The sequence below is a fragment of the Poecilia latipinna genome, unplaced genomic scaffold, assembly GCF_001443285.1.
Source record: "Poecilia latipinna isolate Pla-1442-1.1 unplaced genomic scaffold, P_latipinna-1.0 Scaffold1773, whole genome shotgun sequence".
NCBI lineage: Eukaryota > Metazoa > Chordata > Actinopteri > Cyprinodontiformes > Poeciliidae > Poecilia > Poecilia latipinna.
Window position 1 is genome coordinate 26,027 of NW_015114389.1, and position 15,611 is coordinate 41,637.

General features: G+C 37.9%; 1 protein-coding gene across 2 annotated transcripts in view; it reads left to right on the top strand.

Annotated features, from left to right (window-relative positions):
- The window catches only part of rgl2 (ral guanine nucleotide dissociation stimulator-like 2), a 37,826-nt gene that overhangs the window by 2,867 nt on the left and 19,348 nt on the right, over window positions 1-15,611 (top strand). The window contains exons 2-10 of one of the 2 annotated variants that reach the window (XM_015061049.1): window positions 84-241; window positions 8,346-8,393; window positions 8,785-8,868; window positions 8,953-9,119; window positions 10,555-10,611; window positions 11,471-11,667; window positions 13,113-13,222; window positions 13,310-13,525; window positions 14,691-14,794. In XM_015061049.1, coding sequence (XP_014916535.1) covers window positions 92-241; window positions 8,346-8,393; window positions 8,785-8,868; window positions 8,953-9,119; window positions 10,555-10,611; window positions 11,471-11,667; window positions 13,113-13,222; window positions 13,310-13,525; window positions 14,691-14,794 — 1,133 coding nt within the window. In that variant the 5' untranslated portion in view covers window positions 84-91. Of the gene's footprint in view, window positions 1-83; window positions 242-5,871; window positions 6,091-8,345; window positions 8,394-8,784; window positions 8,869-8,952; window positions 9,120-10,554; window positions 10,612-11,470; window positions 11,668-13,112; window positions 13,223-13,309; window positions 13,526-14,690; window positions 14,795-15,611 lie in introns of those variants that run through there. The other variant, XM_015061050.1, reaches the window with a different exon arrangement.

The window sequence follows — 15,611 nt, forward strand, 5'->3', positions numbered from 1 at the left end:
AAAAAGAGACTAAGCTACGTTTCTGATCTAAGCAAAGGTTGACCATTGAATGCTGTCTTGTGTTTTCTTCCTGTCTGTGGCAGCCGGCACCATGCTCCACCGTAACCTGCGAACAGGTGGCTATAACCTGCCGGGGGTGGAGTCAGGCGAGGTGCCTCTCATTGGCTACCGGCCCTTATCGCCTGATGGGGGAACCCCAAGCAGCCAGTCAGGGAGGAGCGAAAATCTGGAAAATTCACAGGTAAGTTTGTTTTTGTCCACCTGCAGCGTGTAGCAGAACTTTGTGAAGGGAAGTTGGCGCTGACGCCGCGGCTCAGTTCTGTGAATACATTCATGGCGTTTATAAACCATGAATGATACTTCCGATTTCGTCTGTTCTCCGAGGTTTACACATTAAAGTGATTTACACACTGTAGGCTCATTTAGCTTCATCACAGCTATCAGCATTCAGAGCAGTGTCACATGAAACCGTATGATCTGTGTTCAGTTTTTAGTTTGTTAAATAAACATCAGATGCGGTTGCCTGGTTCTCAGAAAACAGAGGAAATAAAGCCAATGTGACGTACATGAAGGGAGTGTATGTGTACATATTTACCATTGTTGAGCAGAAAAATCATACATTTAGTCTACTCCATACTAGTTATGAAAAGATGTAATAAATTTACAAACACAGTTCTCAATTTATAATCTGAATTCTGATTTTGAGAAATCTTGCATCTGGATACAACTGTCGTTTTGCGTCTTGTGCTGATTATTTTCATGTTATGAGGCAGATTTCCACCCAAAACAGCAGCATAGCAAGGTATATTGTTGCCCTATGTCAAGTTTTATTAATGTTCTCAATCTGTCTCATAATCTATCAAGAGTCAGTCTTAACAATGACTCTTGCCTTTGAATTGATCATCACTTTTCTACATTTAAACGTTTTTTGGATATTTCTGTATGTTTCTCAGGATTATAATGTACTTTAAACCAACTCACCAAAACATTTGAAGACATTCAGCAATTTCAATCATTTTCAATAAATTAAAATGTCATTGAAAAGTGAAGCTAAAGTCCATCCAGCTCACCAAATATGTTGGACTTGGACTTGACTTATAATTAGGGTTGGCCAATATGTACTGAAAATGTTTTAACAATATATTGTGTTATTTATTTTATGCTGATACCAAATTATTTACATCTTTTTTGTTGTCTATTTAGGCAACTGTGACACTGCAGTCAGCCCCACAAACACAATGATTTTAACACAATTACTCCAAAAAATATGAAAATGCTACAATAAACACATATCCCTAAATATAACTTCTTATTTAAATAGTGCATCTAAGTAATCCTGTGCAGATATTGCACACACTAATTAAATTATTCAAATGATTTTCTATTGTCAGTTATTTTGATGCTAATTTGCAAATGTTTTTTTTAATAGTTAATAATTTTAAACAGTCTGTTAGAGGTTACCTGGTTGGTGTTTGACCAGAATTTGTGAAAACTACTTCAATAAACTCATCTATTATGTTTAATGCAAATCAGCAAATATTTGTAAAAATCTGGAAAATATTCTGAGACAATTTATCATCATTGCTGACATTAACAGTTACTGTTAAGCTGCCTCAGAGCTGTACATTATTAGCGTTTTGTAAACTTTTTGCCTTTTGTTTACCAAAATGCGCTAAAACTAAGTAGCTTTAGCACGTTTCTCTGTTTTAATGATTGTTAGCATAGCTGGATGCATTTGACAAATGCCTTTGTCTTCTTGGCAACAGATTCATGTCAGCAACAGAAGCTGGTATCACTGTGTTGTTGATCAAGCAACTGAGTCTTTAAGCAGTTCAGAGTTTAGTAATTCAGGATTTGTAAGACATGAACAGGAGCGTTCAGCTCTGTTAATGTTTAGTGGGAGTTAGTGAGGCCTGAACAGATGGTCTCACCGTGATTTTCACATAGTCAGATCAGATGTTGTTTCCTGGTTTGTATTTTCACAAATAACCAGAAGGCTGGGAACATTTTATCCCGACTCTTTTCTTTGCAACAGATGACCTGCTTGTGGTTCTATTGTTTAACTTCATCCTGAACTTTCAAGAAACTCCTTTTGGTTCCTGGACTCTCTAAAATGATCACATTTCCTCTCATGTCACAAGTTAACTGCTGGGCTGCAGTAAATAATGCATGCTGTGGTTTGACCAGCTGAGGCAATGCACAGCTGCTCTCACCATGAACACTATCCAGTTTCCCAGTCTGTCTCCAAGGACATTCAGTAAAGTGGAATCCAATACAGGCCTTTTACTCATACTTTAATGAGGGAAACTTGGACATCTGAGTCAGGAGTGATAACCTCAGGTGAATAATGAAGCTTGCCCATTGATTATAAAAGGGGTAATATACCAAACAAACAGCTGAGAATAGAAAATGTTCTTGTTACAAGTTTGGACCGAATGCAGCTGTAGCCACAACTACAGCTGAGAGCAGAAGCTTATATACACTGTCTCATATTAAATTAGACTTCACTTTTTATGTTTTTGTTAGGAAAATTATTTCTATTTTTAAAATGCCAGAAAATGAGAGATAACTTTGAGTTTCCTTTTCTTACAGTAGTTTCCACATTGGGACTAATGTCAGGGTTTTCTGATGGATTCTCCAAAACACTGACCAACATGAGCCCAAACTTTAACTTCCTTGGTGATTTTTCTCCCCCATTCAGAAAAATAACCACACAACATAATGCTGCCACTCCCGTACTTTACTTTTGGGTTGATAATCTCAGACCTGCAAACTTTGGCCCTTTTTTCTCAAAATCCTCAGACCATAGAATATGTATCCAAAAATTATGGCATTTGTCCGTCAGTGAAATTTACACGATGCCCTCTGGCCTTTTAAGTTGGCTTTGCTTTGATGGCTTCTTTCTCTCTGAGTGGCTTTGGTGATTGAAGAATTCATTTTACTGTGGATAATAAAACTTCCTTATCAGCTTCAGTCAGCATCTTTGTTATGCTCTTCATAAGGTGTGTAATTGTATCTGACAATGATGTTGCAAAAGGAAACAATGTGATTGTGGTGTTGCCTTAACTTAACATACATAGTTTCAGTATTAAGCTGTCAGAAGCTTAAAAAGTCATCTGTGCTTTCCACGATGATTTGAAGGCATGGCGATCTGTATCTCTGTCTTTTTTGTTGCTATTTTTGAAAATTATGCCTGGAAGCAGCATAATCCAGCTAAATGATGTTTATTTAATTTTCAGATTCAGACTATTTTGGGGAAATTACTGTACTTGTCTTACCTTGTAGAGGTGAACACACCTGTTCAGGTAGCCGGTTTCTAAAATGCAATGCAAATATTTTTATTTCAGATTAGCTGTTGGATCTCCCTGTATGCCGTCATGCCAGTCATTCGGAAAATTGTCCGATTCCAGTTCCAAGCTTCCTTAGTTCAAGTATTATAAACAGAAAGTGTAACAATAGATTCAGCCATGCTTGCACATTTTTCAATGTTGCATTAAACCTTAATTTGCTCCGTTACTAATATTTCTAAATGTAATCAGGACTGAAGAATATAACTTGTTTGTCTTGAGTATGCAAGAGTTTTACTTGAAAGGCGTTAGATAACAGGCACCATGGGAATGAACAGATGAAAGCGTGCAAAGAGGAGCAAAGAGAAAGATAGGAAGGAAGAGGTCTGGTTTGTGGAACACTAAAAAAAACAATGGTTATCCTTAAATAAATCCTCCAGAAGCATTTATGACCTCAAGTTTGGACAAATGGTTTAAAATGTTCACATAAAGTTAGCCAGGAGGCTTTTAAGTGAGGAAAAATGGAGGAGCTGTTTTATCTTTTGGAGGTTGGAGTCTCATGGGACGTGGTGAAAGATTAAAAGAGAGATTTTTCTTCCCTCATTTGTTGCTGTTTAATAAATGACGCTGTTTAGGAGAAGCTAAAGCAGCTTTAGTTTTGATGGAAGGAGAGAGGAAGAGAAATAGCTTCTCAACGCAGCAGCATGTCCTGTTTCCTGTGTTTGTTTCCACTTATTATGTGCTTCCTGTATGTAACCGGGGGAACTGAGGGAACTTTAAGAATAAAGAGAGCAAAGGACTCCAAAAGTAGATCTGATCTGACAAACAGTACAAACACGGTGGACACTTTTTTTTTCCAATAAACCCAAGAGATGAAAAGCTGCAAAGTACTTTAAAAACACTTCGATTCATGTGATTCTCAGCAGCAGCCTGTGTTCACAACTCTTATCCACAAGTAGTCTTTGAAAAGCCAACAACTAAACAAAGAAGAAAAAGGTTCTGCTCATTCTGACCCACATTTAGTCAGACTTTAGAAGACTGGTGCTCTGCTGGAAATGATTTCATTTCTCAAAAATCTGAAGATGTTTTAGAAGCAGCGTCTGGAAAAAGACAACTGTACAGAGACTAGTTTCCTTTGAGGTAAACGCAGACTGGATCACTCTGCCAGAGACGACTTTACTTCAGACAGGAATACACAACACGGCTACAGTAGTTTAGTTCTCGTCCACTAATTTGGTATAGTAGTAGTTTTAGATTTTTTTATACTTTGGTTCATTTTTAGCCACAGAACTCAAAAAGGTGAAATAGTATATTATGATTATGTCTACATCGATTGGGTAATGAATAATTTAACAGGAGGCACCAATTTCAACAAACTGATTAAATTATTGTTGAACAACCAACTGAAGTTTTCTCCCCAGTTTTGCTGTTGGCATTTTGCAGACTAGCATCAGTTCCACCGGGAGGAGAATGGACTGACGTAATTTTTTTTATGTTGCAAACATAAAAATAAAATCAATTTCACATCAGTTTGAAAGGCTAATAAATATATTCATAAACACAAAAACAAAGGATATTATATCTGCATAATTTCAGTATGTTTTAGTTTTTTATAAACTCACAATATAATTCCTTTTAGCTAAATTATCATTTTTATTTATTTTAGTTAAGGAAAATGTTTTCTCAATTGAAGTTTTCATTTATTTGGTTAGTTTTATTTAACTATAATAACTTTGCCACACCGCTATTGCCCTGCAATAAGAAGGTCTTGGGTTTGAATCTTGACCTTGGGTTTTTCTGCCTGGCGTTTACTTTTTCTGTGTTCCTGTGGAAATCCAAAGCCATTCATGAGAGGCTGATTGGTCTTTCTAAATCGTCCTACAGCATGAGTGTGGATGTTTTCCCAGTATTTACGCCACCTCTCGACTGTAACCCTGCAACGATAGGCGGGTGAAGACAACTGACAGGTTGAGTTTGGAACATTTTCTCTATTATTCACAGCCTCAGAGTTGTAAAAATGGGATATCATGAGTTTTCTTTCTCTCTTTAATGATATTAGCTACTTAAACAAACACAACTTCCTTACTAGCAGATGTGGAGGTTTTTTATATAGCTTACAAGCACAGGGTTAGCTTTTTTAAATGATAGCATAAGCCTAAGGCGGGTGAATGTCACACTGCATTAAAGCGGATACATGGTCCAACTGGTTTATCTACATGGGAAGGTCATCCGTAAGGGAAGCAGGGCAGGGAGAGGGGGGAGACTAGAAGAGAGGGGGCATTGTTCTGGAAAAGGCTTCAGGGCTTTGTCTCTCAGTGTGTGTGTGTGCGTGCGTGTGTGTGTTCACTGATGAAGGCCTTTGATTATGTGAATATATTATCTTTTTGATGCAAATGTTTTATATGCATATGTAATATGCATGTAGAAGAAAAGTTATTCACTTTAACTGTTTTATGGACACCTGCATGTTCTTAAAGTGTTGTGGAGTGTGTGTGAGTGTGTGGGGGGGAGGGTGTGTGTTTGTGTGTGTAATGGGTGTGTCCATATGATGCTGCCTGCCGGGGGCCGGACTTGACTTGAGTCCTGCTTCAGGTGTGTAACAAAGCCTGGCGTTGTGTGTGTAGAGAGGCATGCTTTACCGGGATAAACCTGCAGAAATCGGTTTGGATTCTGAAGATCTCTGGAAACGAGGGGAGCGCAGATGAAAAGGGAAGGAGAAAATGGGAGAAATGTTCACGGCTTCATCCTAAAAATTTCCAGGAAGCTCAAGGATTCCTACCTGCCTGTACTTGCCCGGGACGAGGTAACTTCTGTGACAGTTTTCTCTTTTGCTCTCGGTGTGTATATGTGCTGAGTTCATGAGAAACGACAGAAATGTCGGCAGGTTTGTCCAGAACGGGTTGAGATAAAATCCAGAGGTGGAACATGTTTGCTTCTAATGCCCTTTGAATGTAAGGAGCGTTCGCTGACCTTCGGTCAATCCAAGTTCAGGCAACGTGAGAGAGGCCACTGGAGGATAAATGGGTTTATTATGATTAATAAAACCATAAACCTGATGTGGGTCAGACCGCATGTCCCTCCTGCTGCTGTGAACGTGGACACTAAGCTCGCTCTGGGACCTTGAACTTGCCTTTTCAAGAGCTAACTTGAGTTGGATCTTTGTGATTCTATATTTGGAAAATAAAACTTGCTTTTGTCAAAGTTTAGGGGATGTAAGAATTTTGGTGTTTTTCTCATCAGAGTGTGTCTCCAAGGTGTTTCGGTTGTGTTATGGAGATCAAAACAGTTGACTCACAGCGACTCAGTCAGAGCCGCCACACCAAGTAGTCTGAAGATCACACCTCGGAAAGCATGACCCAGCACTTGGCTCTTGCACATCAATAAGCTCCGATATTGGTTGATGTGAGAGTTATATGTTGTAATCTAAATACAACCAACAATACAGAAAGATCATTTTCATAGTTTTAAAGTCTTTCATTCTGAAAATTGGGATAAAAATCCTCTTGCTTTTCTATTTACGTGCAGAAATGTAAAAGAAAAGAAGGGACGGAAGAAAGGGACTGCTGTTTCTGTTGAAGATATAAAAGAAAACGTTTTGTAAAACTTTGAGGGTTGTATGATAAAAACATGTTTATTCATTTGTAAAACATGATTTATCTGTGACGTTCCTTCAGATAAAGTGATACAGTACCACCTGTGCAGTTCGTGTTAGTAATAGGTCATCTGCCTCTTTTCACTATGTCTGTTTTGGCAGTATTCAAATGTCTCTGGAGAGCAGCTGCACATATCACACTTTTCTCTTTGAGAGAGAGAGCTGTGACTCATTAGCTCTGTGCAACCTGAGTTCGACTGCAGGATCCTGCAACCCAAGAGCCATATGTGTGTGAATGTGATAAGCCTGAGCCTTAATGCTGCAGAGGCAGGTTTCTGTGTATTGATCATACTGGACTGGAGCTGATTAGAAAGGTTGTCTGCATGTGGTAACATGTGAGTCTTTATTTGTTTTTGCCGTGTCTTTTTCAGGTGTTTTTATGGTTGGTTTGCAGAAACAAGAATGACAAGAAGTATTACTTACATGAAAACTTGAATTATTAGGCCAGTATCCATGTAATTATTTAAAATAGTCTCAAAACAACAATATTATTGTTTATTGCAATAATTATTGGGACCATTAACTGCCCAGCAAAATTTGTTATTATGACTTTCCTAATTCCTCCATGAAACATAATAGAAAATTACAATGAGGAACGTTGAGCATTTTGTGAAGTACTGTTTTCGGATCAGTTTTACAAATAATGAACTTTTTAACATATCTGCATCAAATTATTATAAATATCAGGATTTTGAAAAGATTGTGTGTATTTTGAAGGAAGAATCTTGGACTAGGCCAGCTTATGATGCCAGATTTTGATAATTATCGAAGCTTTACTCTTGCTAAAGCGACTTTGTTCAGGTAATTTTATGACTTTCTACATTGGATCTTTATCCCACTAATATTATAATTTTATTGTCATAATAATATGACTTTATTCTTGTAATTTAAATCAAATCCTAGTGTGGTTTTAGTATTCTCTCATATCATAAAGTATTTGATACTAACTGAATATTTAGTCAGGCTTCCTGCAGTCAGACACGCTGCTTGAAGTATAAAACTAAGCTACCTTACATTTCTTTTTTTTGCACACTGTGGGTGACACCACAACCAGAACATTTCAAAAGAGTCAAATTTGAGTCTCTTGTATTCTAGAGGATGTTTTAGGAGCCTTGTTTCATCCTGCTGACTGACAGTGCACAGCGACAGGCACAAACTGCAGAAAACTTCAGTCATGTTGGCTCTTCTTCTAGAATCTCTAACAAAACTATTCTTCAGATCTGAGAAGAATTGAAGACTAGTTCAATTCTTCAATTGAACTGTTCTTCAAGGAATAGTTCAAAGGCCTAACTTTTTAACTTTTCTGCCCTTTTGTCATTATTTTTCACAATATCTTCTAGATTTTACCATCCAAAAACCTTCAAATATAAAACCTCATGATGCGATTTGTTTTGTCTTCTTCTCAGGCGGAGTCCTCACCCATGAAGACTACCTGGTACTGCCCTCTGGATTTGGTAAGAATGGCCGGATTCCGCGCCGCAGCTTGCACTCTGGGGTCTGTGAGTTAGTAGGGCAGCAAAATGGGGTAACTGTGTCAGGGACTTTCCCTCAGGCTGAACCAGGGTCGCTTTGGCTAAATGTAGGAAATGAGTTCAAAGATGTGTGCATTGTTTTCATTACACATGGGGGGCATTTGTCCAGAATAAACAGTGCAGAGTGTTCAGTTTGAAGGTAAAAACAGTGACTCATCTACTTATTTTTATCCAAACAACAAGCTAAAGTACAAAAAAAGAGTTTCAGAAAACTTTGGGAATTAATCAGTTTAAAGGATCAAAGCAAAGTCTGGCTGACTGGAAGCAGAGTTTAGATAAATCAGATTTTCCTAACATTTTCCCTGCTTTACAGTCCACTGTGGTGGAGGAGGAAGACGAAGGGGTTATCTACACGGTCGTGGTCAAACAGCAGCATGCCAGCCCTAACAGTCCAGCGGTAAGCTACTTTCAATTTGACTCAGTTTCAGAAAACTCTGCAGGCATGTCAAGTGTCTTGTCCTCTCTTCCTGTTGACTTCCAGTCAACCGTTTCCCGTTCCCAGTGCGTGAAAGCTGGAACGGAAGAGAAGCTGGTGCTGCACCTCCTCCACTCTTTCTCACTGGGAGATTCCTCCTTCATCTCCATCTTCCTGTCCACCTATCGGTCCTTCACCTCTACAGAGAGAGTGCTGGACATCCTCACTGACAGGTAGGTAACTGGCAAAGTCGAGGTTTGAAAATAGAGTTTTATTTCAGTTCATATTGCAGCAATCTTCAGCAACTGAAGCTGCTTCCTGTCTGGTCGGCTGCACTGCCTGAATCAGTCTGATCCTGTCTGGTAGGATTTTTACTCCTCTGGGACAAGGGACCGCTTATTCTGTGTTGAATTAGAGGAAAAACATCCGACCATAAATGCACGCTAATGGTTCTCAGCACAAAGAAAAATGACACATTTGTTCTGCTCTGTTTCCTAGAGGAATATTTCCTCCTCAACATTCCTTTTCTTGGTATTATCTCTACCTCCTGATTTATACTGTCTCCTTGGCACTTCTTCAAGAAGCGAGAAACACTTTAGGTTCTCACAAATTCCTCTCATGCAGAGAAAATTTAGGTTGCAGTATGTCATGCCACATACTCTGGTTTGCATGCATATTCAATCAGATCTTGTAAATGTATTTGTAATTTATAAAACCCCCTGAAAACTCTTTCTAAAGTCATTGACACATTGCATGGAGTTCCTTACTGCTTTTTTAAAACATATATCAGACTGGTGCCTCACTTATAAATGCAGTTATTTATCATTTTTCTCAATGATTAGGTCCTTTGGAGTGCATCAAGAGTGCAGTGAGGTTTCTAATATTTATAAAAGAGCATAAGAGTTCCCCGTCTGTTTTGAACGTGCAAAAGATGGTGGTGCTTTATAATCTATATGATATCATACCATGGTAATTAGTGCTGTGTGAACAAGGAGGACAATGCTGTCCTCATGCTAATGCTAATGCTACAACCTCTTGATGCTGATGCCAAACCATTCAAACTCTCTGAGGTCAGTATTAGGTTAGAGTTCTGGAGCAGAACTCTAACCAGCAGAAAACAACACATACCTTCTCCACACATTTCAGATCATTTTGGTATGATTTACTTTGACAGAGCTGGAAATATCTGTTTGTACATAAACTCAGTTTAAATTCCCCCATAGTCCCTTTCACTGGAGAGGTTGACAGTAAACAGAGTATGAATAAAGATGGACTGAAACTGTTGGTAGAGGTGCAGAAACCTCCCGTAATTTTAGTAAAAATGTATGTTGTGAGGAAACATGCTAATACAGCTGTAATAGCAGAACTGAAAAGCCTTTGTGTCGAGTGTTGGAGCTCGTGAGGCTAATATGAAGTTAGCCTGACCTATTTTAGAAATTAGATTCCAGTATTTTCATATTGTGGTGTTTGAAGTGTCGTTGACGTCTTTCACACTGCTGGGCCGTCTTACTTTGCTGTGAAGAGTGACTGAATATCACCACAGTATCGCCACAGGGTTGCCTCTTGAACAAGCTGCGTCATTGTTGCATTTCCTAGATGAATGTGTTTGCTGCTGAAAGATCTTATTATTTATATTTGGCTGAATGAATTTTTATTTCTCGTTCACAGATTAGAGAATCCGCCTGGGGACAGCGAGAGAAGTCAGACAAGACAATCCTTCAACAAGTGAGTTTAAAAAAACGTAAACAGGCAAAGAAAGCATGTAACGACTTCTTCTGCAAACACTTCTGCTTCTTGCTTCTGCTGTTGAAAGATTGAATTTTTATTTGACTGTTGGTTTTACTTTTGCTTTGAAGTATTAAGGGTTATGCATAGTTTTGTAATATATTGTAATATGTTTCTGTTACATAAACGCCAGTGAAGTGAGTTAAATTAAATGTGAACATGGCTGCTTGTGGTTAGTGAAGCTATTAAGGATATTTTTTCTAACATCCGTCTTTATGGATTTGCCCAATCCTTAAGCAGAAATCTATTGAGTCCAGTTCTATGCTTTGTGCTCTGACTGACGTCATGCTGTATTATTTATTTTACATTATTTTTTGAAAGTAAAAAAACATGTAAACCAAGGTAGTCAACCTATTGTTTTTGTGAATTTCAATCTCTTCATTGTTTATTTTACAGTGTGACTAAGCTTGTGAAGCTGTTGGTGTATTTAAGTGTGCTGTACTGGTAAATATATGATACAGTACATTTGTGTCTGTATTTAAAAGAAAGAGACATTTTAAGTGAATTCAGTGCTGTTTTCTGAATCTCTATCGGCCGATACTAAACCTCAGGTATCTGTATCGGCAACGAGAATGATAAAAGGTGATTCCCTACTTTAAATGCTTTCTTTATTCAAATACAGTCATATTTCTTTTACCACATCCAGTTTTAATCTAAATTACTGACTTTGAAGCCGCCATCGTCTAAACCCTGAATATTTCATTTTTCGTTCAACTTGTTTTTCTGCTTCTCACAAGTTATTTTTGGCTCTAAGCAGATTCCAGATTCCAGCTTTCTTTTCTACCTCCTGTCCATGCAGAGCGGTGTGTACTGTGTTCAGCACGTGGCTTTCGGAGTATCCTGAAGACTTCAGGAACCTCGGAGATCCGTCTCGTTTGTTGCGTCTGGCTCCTCTGCTGCCTCAGGACTCCTCGTCTGCTGTTGACCTTCGAGCTCGCCTCCTCCGGACGGCCGAGGAGCTCAGCGAGAGAGCCCTGCTCCCCGACAAACACAGAGGTCTCTTCTGACTGCTGTTCAAATGAACAGAAATTTTCTTTCCACTTTAAATCACAAATGCAGATTACATAGAAAATGACTAAATATTTTAGACATGTTGTCATAGTTTATATTCCTAGTTTGGTTTCTGATTTATTATGAATCTAAGGTTCTGCAGTTGAAAAAGGTGATTATTTATTTAGTCACTTGCATCATGAATGCTAATGGTTTTTCTGTTCTCTCTGTAAAGTTTTGTAATGAAGGAATTAGAAGCTGCTTCTTCTATAGATTTTTAGAAATTTTAGAAAACATAACTATCACTTGATAGCTCTATCTTTACCTCTCCTCAATTCTCCATAAGGTTTAAAAGATTATTTTGAATGCATAATCTTGTTGACAGTGATTATTTTGCTGCATGATAAGCAGCTAATTAACTCAAAATCGTACCTATTCATGCTGTTAGCCTGTAAACCGGTCATGTGGCGGCAGCATAGCCTCAAATCCAGCTGGAGCTTTAGTTTGATTGCACAACAACAGGAGTTTGGGAAACACAACCTAATGAGTTTGATTGTTGTTGTCAGTGAAGCTGGCTTAAGCACTTCTCAGCATGTAGGTCAGCCTTCCTCCATACCCTGGTCCAACTATCTCGCCGTATGAAAATAACATGTGGCATTTTCTTACTGAGACCAGCATACATAATCTAACATGCTAATAAACACTGCTACAGAATCAACACAGTGGCATCTGGAATAGAGCAAGAATAAAAACTAATAAAAGCATTACTGTGTACTGTTTTCACGACTGCTGGATTTCGCTAAAATACTAGTGAGCGAGCTAGCTGCAAGAATTGTTTACATATAGAAGTGGGAGAACAATCAAAGAAGTTGTCAAATAAATGCTGGTCAAGTGCTTATGTTTTTATAAAGCATTTATTTTAAAGGATATTAGTACTTTTCTGTGCCATTCAGCTTTCAAAAGTAAAAATGTAGAATGTGACAAGTTAGTTTTAGTTAGTTTATGGTAGCCTGTGCAGCCCGAGAATCATGTTCCTTTGTTATAATTATAATTTTAAGCAAAAGTTATCGATTAGAAATGCAAAAAATTATACTAGAATAAAATTAAGAAATAAATATTGCCCATAATTAACATAAATTCAGTTCTTAAAGAAAATAATTGATAGATAAAGTGACCTAAGTTTATTGAGCTTGAAATTGTAATGTTTTAAAATAATGTGAAACTGGAATCCAGGCAATGAGCGGTCTTTCATCAATATATTTTGACTGGAAAATTATTTGTCGCATAAAAAATATGGCTTTATGACTTAACCTTCTACAGTCAGGAACCAAATTTACTTTCCCTCGAGAAAACATGTTCTCTTTATTTCCTATCAAACCTGACTGATAGCTAAATGCTATATTTCAACTGAATTTTCTGAGGAAATCACTCTGTTTTGTCTGCCTCTGCAGATCAGAGCAGCTCTAGCAGCTCTCCTCCTGATCCTTCAAAGTTTGAACCCACCAGCGTCCTGGGATTCCCTGCTGCTGTCATCGCTGAGCAGCTCACAAAGATAGAAACTGTAAGTTTGCTTTGTTTTTTAGGATTGAAAAGGCTTATTTTAAAACAAATGTTCATGTTGAGGGACTTTTTAAAATCTTTCTTCCAGGAGCTTTTTGTCCGTTTGGTGCCGTACCACTGTCTCGGCTCGCTGTGGTCTCAGAGGGACAAGAAGGGCAGGGAGGGCGTTTGTTGGTCTGTCCGGGCCACCATACGGCAATTCAACAAGTTAGCCAACGCCGTCTTAGCATCGTGTCTCTGGCCGACGAAGCTGCGCAGCCAGCAGAGAGCCCGACTGCTGGAGAAATGGATCAGTGTTGCAGAGGTCAGCGGACTAAAACCTCGACATCAGATCTTAAAACTACGACGGTGCATTAGGAACTTTGTAGATAGAAAAAAAGGAGTACATTTCTGCCAGAAAAACTCTTCAATTCTGTGATTAATCACTGAAAATTTCCAGAAAAATCTTAAGTTTTCAAAGTTGAAAATTTTTCTAGAAATATGAACCTAGAAATTTTGAGATTCGTCTAAAAAATATTCTATGTCCGTGTGTCAAAACGGACACCTGTGTCAAAACACCTGCTTTGACACGTTTTGACCGGTGTCCGTTTGACACCGGTCAAAACGAACACATCTGTCCGTTTTGACACATGGACAGGTGTGTCAGAATTCTTGAGTTTCTTTTTCTTACAAATTTGTGACTTTTTGAACTCATAATTTTCAAGGTTTTTCTAGAAAAATTCAGTTTTTTCTAAAAAACAAAAAACCATTTGACTTTGAAACTCTAAAATTTGCTTGTATTCTCTTTAAAAAATTTCATATAAACACATTATTTTATGTTACGGGAGATAAAATATTTGCCTTTGCCTTTTCTAAAAAAAGTTAGTGTTAGCACATAAGTTCAAGTGTGAAAGCATTAAAATATATCAGTTGTGCCTTTTCACACAACTTGGCTCATATAATCCTCTCATAATGACCCTCTTCTCAGGGTAATGTGTGCAAATGGAAGTGAACTCATAACAGTAGCTGACAGAAAAACAGGTTGTGTAGAAACCTGGATGTTTGGTTGTTTTCAGGAAAAAAATGCAAAGAGAAACTCAATCCTGGCTTCTACTAGAAACACTGAGAGTTTAAACACAGCTGCATATTTGTGGGTAAATGATGATAAAATTATAAAATATCAACCTTAACTGTAATATTAGTAGCAGTTTGATGTTGAAAAACCCTTAGGATCAAATGCAGCTTGCAGTTTGAATTACATGAGCAGCTTATTTCTCCCATTTAATGAAAAGGTAACTTCCTGTGTTTGTTGGAAATGTGGAGTCATTAACTGAAAGTATAACTTAATGCCAGATAGGCATTCCAACACACACACACGCACACATGCATGCACACACACACACGCACACACATCCGAAGATGTTTTCTGTTGCAGCATGTCTTCAAGCAAAAGCCTTTATTCAGCAGTCCTGCTCTGTGTCTTTGAACAGGAATGCAGAGCCAGGAAGAATTTCTCCTCCCTGTATGCCGTCGTGTCGGCGCTGCAGAGCAACCCCATCCACAGGCTGAGGAGGACCTGGCAGGAAACGGACAGGTGTGTGTCAACCGAATTCATCCATTAACAGATAATGAGAAATGCTCTTTGCATAGCTTTCGGTAGATTTTTGGGTCTTCGTCTTGCTAGAAAATAAATGCACTATGACATCGTAGTTCTCTTGCAATCCTTAGTGAATCATTGCAATCATTAGTGAGAATGCTGGAGGGATTCACACTAATAATCATCTGACCAGCTAACCCAAGCTGGTCGAAGATAATGTTGAGTTTCCTTGGATTTGATGATAAAACTCAAAATGCACTTATTATTAAGATCAAATACATTTGATCTTAATGAAGATTTGAGTAAAGTGTTCATATTCTAATGTTTTTCAAAATCAACATGCATCATAGTTTATTTTCCTGGATTTTGAAGCTGTATTTGTACCATGTGCTTACAAGCTGAGCTAACCTACCTACCTTACATAATGTTGAGTTTCCATGGATTTAAGAAAAACCTACATGATCTTAAAAATGAAATGTTTAGAAAAGTGCTCATATTCAAAATCAATATGTAATTTACCAGCCTTTTTTTATGTGTTGATTTTAGATTTGAATTAGCCAGTATGGGTATTGAACCCATGACCTTGGCATTATTATCACTAAGCTCTGACTATCTGAGCTAACCAACTGTATACGCTTTCCAGTTTCCATGGATTTAAGAAATACGTACTTGATCTTAAAAATTGAAGAAAAGTGCTCATATTCTAATGTTTTTCAAAATTAACATGCATTGTAGTTTATTTTTCAGCAATTGTTGATTTTATTTCCCAGCAGTTTTTAGTTTTGAAGTGTTGATTTTATTTCCCAGCAGTTTT